The 7,516-nt window shown below is 46.4% G+C and overlaps 1 protein-coding gene across 7 annotated transcripts in view; it reads right to left on the reverse strand.

Moving 5' to 3' along the window:
* Nucleotides 1–3,134, reverse strand: part of CEBPZOS (CEBPZ opposite strand) — a 6,089-nt gene extending 2,955 nt beyond the window's left edge. For 2 of the 7 annotated variants that reach the window (XR_013961478.1, XM_080685203.1), the window contains exons 1-2: nt 3,048–3,102; nt 966–1,081 (exon numbers count right to left, since the gene is read on the reverse strand). Coding sequence is in view for 5 of the 7 variants with exons in the window: in XM_080685203.1 (XP_080541329.1) it covers nt 966–1,080 (115 nt within the window). In the remaining 2 variants the exon portion in view is untranslated. Of the gene's footprint in view, nt 1–965; nt 1,082–2,337; nt 2,479–2,772; nt 2,871–3,047 lie in introns of those variants that run through there. The other 5 variants (XR_013961479.1, XM_080685206.1, XM_080685207.1 and 2 more) reach the window with 5 other exon arrangements.
* Nucleotides 3,135–7,516: the final 4,382 nt, after the last annotated feature.

The raw sequence follows: 7,516 nt of genomic DNA on the forward strand, positions 1-7,516 counted from the left end.
GACTGCCCTAGCCAGTTTTGCTCATTGGTTAGGGCATCAGCCCGGAGACTGTAGGGTCTTGGGTTTGATTCTGGTCAAGGACAGGTACCTTGGCTGTAGGCTCAATCCCTGGGCCCCAATGGAGGCCAGTGTGGAAGGCAACCAATCAATGTGTGTCTCTCACATTGATGTTTCTCTGTCTCTCCCTCTCCCTTCCACTCGAAAAATTAATGGGAAAAATATCCTTGAGTGAGGATTAACAACAAAAGCATAGAGACTGAATATCCAGTAGCATCGTGGAACTGTTCTGGTGAAGTGCTTTTTAATAAAACAAATGACAGGTTTCAAAGATGGCCACCACTGGGGATTGCCATTCCCTGCTTTAGTAAAAGAGAAAACAGCACTTCCTAATTTAAAAGTTTGTGAGCCCGGCCGGTGTTGCTCAGTGGTTGAGTGTCGACCCATGAACCAGGAGGTCACGGTTTGAAAAAGTAAAAACATACTTGAAAAAAAAGTTTTGTTAGCTCTCAGAATTTCACCCCACAATAGGTCAAAGCACTTTAAGTAATAGCCAGGGCATGAAAAAGGTTTTCAGTACCTAGTACTGATGCAGAACTCTGCAAGCCTAAGAAACTGGTTACTTTGACAATTTGGCTATGCTACTCTCAGTCTACCAAACGGGGAGGTGCATTTGCTACATCTGTGCTCCCAAACTAAGCCAGACTAAGGACACTAGCTCTATTACCCACCCCTGCACTAGGAAAACCCAAGAAGTGTGAAACATATTCCCTAGTCTGCAAACAACTTTATAGGAGGAAGTTAAGAATCATTTACAATAATTAACATCTAGTTTCTCCTTGTGCCATAAAAATGCCTAATGACGCTGAATCTGAAGAAGCAGTTTCTCTAACTGCCATTTAGCACCTAAAATGAATTAGCAAACTGTATACCCCGCTATAAAACATTCACTTCTGAATTATCATTACCTTGGCTTGTGTCCATCTTATTAAACAAAATATATGCTCCAAAAACGCCCAGAAATTCAGCTACTAAAACTCCTTTAAAGATCTTCTTTGCCAGTGGTTCCAAAGAGCGGACCATCCTAAGTTTAACAACAAATATACGTGAACCTAAATGAGCATATTAAAACTTAATGCCACTTCTATAAAAATAACTCCATTCCCAGTTTGGTTATCTCAGTATTTTGCTATTGTCCTGAGCATGCTCTTAGTCACATTGTTCTCTGTCCTTTGTGCAGATGGTATGTTCTCTAATACTCTGCAGTCCCAGCTCAGCTCACTGTCACGCCTTTACTCTGTTCACTCCTGACTCCTTTTCACGACACCTGAGGGTGGGGAGGTAATTAAATACCCTACCTTTGTAGTATCCTACTAAAATCCTTATCAGGTGTCCCCCTAATATTCCCTTCTCTCATTTTGATAATGTGATCCCTGGGAACTAAAAGATTAAAACTTTACTATTCCTACCCCAAAAAAATAAAGCAGGGGACGTGAAAGAAGAAAAAAAACAATCTTCAGGCAGGTGAGTGGGTAAGGAGAGTTGTTTTGCTGTTCACTACAACGCTGTACATTACTAACAGGAAATAAGCCCTCATCAGTACAGGGAGCTCTCTTGGGGTTATTTTTAATGTTGAAGGGGTTAAAAGAACAAAACAGCCTGTAGCCAGACTCATAGTATAAGGAATCCGAGTAAAATGTCATTTTGTTTTGTTGAAGAGAGTGAGGTTAAGGGTTCAAACAAAGTCCAAAAACCACTGTATAATAAATCACCTTTCTTGAAAATCCTATATAATAAAGCAATAATATGCACATTAACCCTCACACCCTCACAAGATGGCTGCCTACGACCAGGCTGGTGGGGGGTTAGTGAGGGACACCAATCGACTGAACAGGCAGGCTGCGTGGGCGACCAGGCCAGCGGGGGGGGGGGGGGGGGGGGGGGGGGGGCAGTTGGGGGCAACCGGGCCAGCAGGGGGGGGGGCAGTTGGGGGCAACCAGGCCAGCAGAGGGGGGCAGTAAGGGGTGACCAGGCCAGCGGGGGGGGGGGGCAGTTGGGGGCAACCAGGCCAGCAGGGGCGGGGGGGTGGTGGTGGCAGTTAGGAGTGACCAGGCAGGCAGGTAGGTGAGCAATTAGGAGCCAGCAGTCCAGGATTGTGAGAGGGTGCAGGCTGGGCTGAGGGGGACCCCAGACCCCCCTCCCCGTGCACGAATTCCATGCACCAGGCCTCTATATATATGTACAAACACGTTTTACATTGCAAGTCCCTCAGCTTCAGATTGTAACCAATGATAAAGACCCCCAAAGGCATACTGTCTACCACAAAGTTAGGTTACTAACTTGCAGAGGAGAAACAAGAGCAGACAAGCTTTTTGAGGTTGGAACTTAGGTGAGTTTCACATAAAGCTGTCCTCTAATGGGCTCAGAGAAAAGCAGGGCTGTGATCCTGGGGTTAACGTCACACGGGGCTGAGAAGCTGACTCAAGGCACACAAGCTTAAGCCAAGGCTCCATATGACATCCGAAAACCCCTCATCTGTGCACCAAAGCTGGAAATCTACACGGCTTGGTATCTCCAGGCAACATCCTGTCATGCAGCAAGGTCTCTCAGTCTAGATGTTGAACAAGATTCCTCAGCCACATCTTTCCAGGTTCCCACCACCAAAAGCCGAGCAGCCTGCGAGGCGCCTGCGCGCGACCTCAGGCTGGCTACCCACGATCCTCAGCCCCTCTCAGCCCCTCGCCGCACCGCATCACCGGAGCCCCCTGCTCCCACCGTCTGCCCAGCTGCCCGGTGCACCCTGGCTGCCCCCGGGGTCTCAGGGCACTCCAGCCGGCCTGCACCGCCCTGGCCGCGGGGCCAAGGTCGCCGAGCAACCCGGAAACACTCGGTCAGTCCGGCGGCGTGAGCGGGGAGACACTGACACCCGAGTGTCCTCAGCATGACCCCAGTGTCCTCAGCATAACGAGGGACCCCCCAAACTTCCCCTACTCCCGCTCTGGATAGCCCAAATCTAGCTCCCGAACTAGTGCCCCGCCCCGCGATCTTACCTGAGTCGCGTGCACCCGGGGCTGCGCGTGCGTAAGGGTTGACAGAGCTCCGCCCCTCCCTGCGTTGACCCCGCCCCTCCCGGTGTTGACCCCGCCCCCAGGACGTAATTAGCATTTATTGTCTCTTCTAGGAGCCTATCTTGTCTGTGGCCTACATACATTAGTTTATTTAATCCTCAAAACAACCCCATGCTGTGACTATCTCATTTTACAGAGAAGGGGGAAGGCTTACCCTGCCCACAATCACACAGCCTATAAAAGACAGAACTCGGATTTGAACCAAGGACGCTAACTCCAAAGCCTGTGCTCATTCTTCCTCACCCTTCAGCCCAAAGTGTGATGGTCTCCAAGAATCAGCAATATTGACTTCCCCTGGGAGCTTGTTAGAAATGCAGATCCACTGGCTCAGATGTGCTTTTTAGCCAGATCCCTAGACAATTCTATTGCAAATTAAATTTGAGAAGTATAGCCCATAATACCCTGTAGGAGGATGAGGGGGGATGGGAGGCCGAGAAAAGGGATATGAAGGTCTACTGAGGTACCTGGTGCCACGCAAAGCCTGCACTGTTTTCCTGTCAGTAATGCACAGGACTGTGAACAGCAAAACAACTCTCCCCACCCACTCACCTGCCTGATGTTATAATTTCTTCTTGTTTTTTTAACTTTCTCTGTTTCGTTTCTTTTAGGTAAGAATAGTAAAGTTTTAATCTTTTAGTCCCACAGGGTGATCACATTGTCAAAACGAGAGGAGGGAATATTGTGGGGAAGGGACACCTGATAATGCCTTTTTTGTCACCTGTTCTCTCTCTCTCTCTCTCTCTCTCTCTCTCTCTCTCTCTCTCTGACTAAAACACACACAAATTATTTAAAAGAAAAGAAGTTAAGTAGGAATGTTCTCTTTAATCTCAAGGAAAGGAACTTTAAATAAACCACCTTTGCTACTGCCACCAGGGCCAGGAATCAAGTCAGGAAGCACTGTCTGAGAGGTTACCCCCACTTACCCTGGGCCTGAATGGACCTGGGAGCTGAACTGCAAGCTGGGATCTCACAGGACCTGGGGGCACCCTGCACTCAAAGGCACGCCAGTGCAAATGCATCATGTAGCCTAGGTCAGTGGTCGGCAAACGCATTAATCAACAGAGCCAAATATCAACAGTACAACAGATTGACATTTCGTTTGAGAGCCGAAAACCGACTTCTGCGCATGGGCCACGAAGTTTCAATCACACTGTACGTGCGCACTCGCACGTGGTATTTTGTGGAAGAGCCACACTCAAGGGGCCAAAGAGCCGCATGTGGCTCGCGAGCCGCAGTTTGCTGACCACTGGCCTAGGTTATTTTGTAGTCATTCCTGCCACTGTTTCCTCCCCTCATGCACGCCGTACAACTAGAGTGGAGTATGTAGAATTGTAAGGCTGACAGGTTGCCCTGAGCCTAGGGAGTCTAACAAGAATCAGCGCTCCTATTACCAATTCAAAACAGCCCTGAATCCTCCTATAACTACAGGCATTAAGGTCAGAACGGGATCCAGCCATATTGTCTTTTTTAATGTTTTACTCACTAAGATGCAAGCAAAGGACAATAACAACGTTTGAATTAATATCTTAAAGTCTATCTTCCCAGGGGAACAAAGGCTCTGTACAATGGGAGGGACAATCCCACTAAGCCGCTTGGCAGAGTCCAGTCCTCCCCCTTTTCCTTTCAGGGAGGAAATTCTGAGGTACACAACCTTCCCACCTCCAGTGACTAGCATCCTCTTATTATGTAAGGTAATAAGACCTTCGAGGGGGAGTGCTGTTTGGAAATGAAAACAGAGCAAAACACTCACATACTCTAATTTTACCTTTTTACAAACTTAAAAAAAAAAAATCACAACTATAACAAAACCCAGACACCTCTTCCTAACTAGGCACTCTCTTTGGTCAGTTCTTCCTCTCAAAATGGAGATCAAAAGAGGTTAACTAAAGAATTTATAAGCTTACATGCATTGCCCATGGATACACAATAGACGGTGAAGGCCTGGGGTGGGATAGGAGGTGGGTGGAGGGGAGCAAAAGGGGAGAAATGGGGCATATTTATAATACTCTCAACGATAAAATAATTTTTTTTAAGAAATGGAGATTGAAAGTTGCCCTCCCACATCCACCACTGCCTCAGTAAGATACTTTCGTTGACATAAAGTTTCCACCATTCTATGATGCATGTGTTTTCGTAGGCTTACATTTCTGAAATTGGAAGGCATCTCACAATTGCTGTGTACATTTGACACAGTGATTTCCCAAAATGCTGTTATTAAATAAAGCCTTATAGAACCCAGGGAATGTATTTCCCGTGTGGTCATAAAAATCTCTCTCCTCCGAAGGTAAGAGTTTTGGGGTTGTTTGTTTGTTTGTTTGTGTGAAAAGTCCCATGGCCTTGTTTCTTGTAGCACATGAAGAAGCACCAAGAAGGCAGTGGCGCTAACTAAACCTGGGACCTCTAAGAAAGGTCTCACTGCAATTGCCTCTTTGCCAGGAAACTCAGCCTGCATTCCAGTTCCAGCTCCTCAAACTCCTGACTCTCTTTAGCTCCATAAAACTCCGATTAACCTACCTGGGAAATGGTAACAATAGTAACACTGATTTCATAGGGCTGTTATGAATATGAAGTTACATTAAAACATCTATTAATCTTACCAGCGTGGCAGCAGGCCTGGTACACACAAGCGATCAATTTTTGTTAGCCATTATTAAATGATGTTAGCTATTATTTTAACCGATATTTGAGTGACTGCAGCAGCTAAGTATACATATCTAGGAGTTAACTTCTTAAGTTTTAGCATTAGTTTAGAGAAAGGTAAATACAGTTTTTAAAAAACTATGTTCCTGGGGCCAGAGGGGATAAAAATGGAAGAAGAAGAAGAAGAAGAAGAAGAAGAAGAAGAAGAAGAAGAAGAAGAAGAAGAGGAGGAGGAGGAGGAGGAGGAGGAGGAGGAGGAGGAGGAGGAGGAGGAGGAGGAGGAGGAGGAGGAGGAGGAGGAGGAGGAGGAGGAGGAGGAGGAAGGGGGAGGGGGAAGAGGAGGAGGAGGAAGGGGAGGGGGAGGGGGAGGGAAGGGGAGGGGGAGGGGAGGGGGAGGATGTGGAGAAGATAATGGGGGAGAGAAAAGAAAAGCTTGGCATATGTTTATGGATATTTGACTTAAGAAGAGGACAAAGGGTAAATTTTGACTCAGGAAGTGTACTAATTAGGATTCAGGCTAAATTACTGTAACAAAGAGACTAAAAATTCAGTGGGTCCAACATGATGGACAATGGACTTTCAAATACAGTTTAGAAGGTTAGTTATGTGCAGAGTGGGTCATGGGAAGGTGGCTTTTTTTCACCAAGTTGTCCAATGAGCCGGGTTTCCGCTCTCTTGGTCTACCATCCCCTGGAGGGCTGTTTTCTGACTTTGCAAAGCTGGCTGGCCAGCATCATGTCTGTCCCACAGGTGTGAGAAAGGGAATGGAGAAGAATTAAAGAACAATCGATTGCCTGTGTTAAGGACAGGGCCAGAGAGTTGCACACATTACTTCTGCTCAGGGCCACACCAAGCTGCAAAGGAGGTGAGAGTTACAGCTCAGTTTATCCAAAGGAAAAGGCATCGCCCTTCTATAAGCCTTACAACTCTGTTGTTAAATAGGTCAGGAAGAGCAGCTCTCCTTATCCCCACATTACATAGGCCTTTGAATGTGTTGTATGAGCTCAGGCTGGGGGAGGGGTGATGGATGAGCAAGTGATAGAGCCAAGATTCAAACTCAGGTCTTTGGACTTCTGAATCTATTGAGCCAGTAAATGACAGATCTGAGTCTGGTGTCTAAAATTGCCTCCAAACCACAGGTTCTTTTCCACCCACTAAATTACCTCTCCATCCCATTACTTCCTTGTCACGAGTAGGAAGTATGTGCAAAGCTATCAACTGAAGACATTGCTGAGGTTTTATTCCACGAATTGCTTTTGGCTAATAAGAAAATTGTATAGCCCTAACCGGTTTGGCTCAGTGGATAGAGCGTCGGCCTGTGGACTCAAGGGTCCCAGGTTCGATTCAGGTCAAGGGCATGTACCTTGGTTGCGGGCACATCCCCAGTAGGGGGTGTGCAGGAGGCAGCTGATTGATGTTTCTCTCTCATCAATGTTTCCAACTCTCTCTCCCTCTCCCTTCCTCTCTGTAAAAAAATCAATAAAATATATAAAAAAAGAAAGAAAACTGTATACTTGATTCAATCAAATAATTATTTGTTAGATATTTAATATATATTATTGTCTATTAACAGATTCCATTCTTGCCTTCATTGTGGGGGTTGCCTATAATGGTAATATAATCAACCCTTGGGGTAATACTCTCTGATCCTCAGTTGTTTTGCACCTGGGGTTTGCCTTTTGTCAGAGGTGGGTATTCAAAAGGCTCGGGGAGGGGTGTTGGGTGAGAACTAAATGACTTCCTTCTCATGT

The sequence above is a fragment of the Plecotus auritus genome, assembly GCF_963455305.1.
Source record: "Plecotus auritus genome assembly, chromosome: 8".
Classification (NCBI taxonomy): Eukaryota; Metazoa; Chordata; class Mammalia; order Chiroptera; family Vespertilionidae; genus Plecotus; species Plecotus auritus.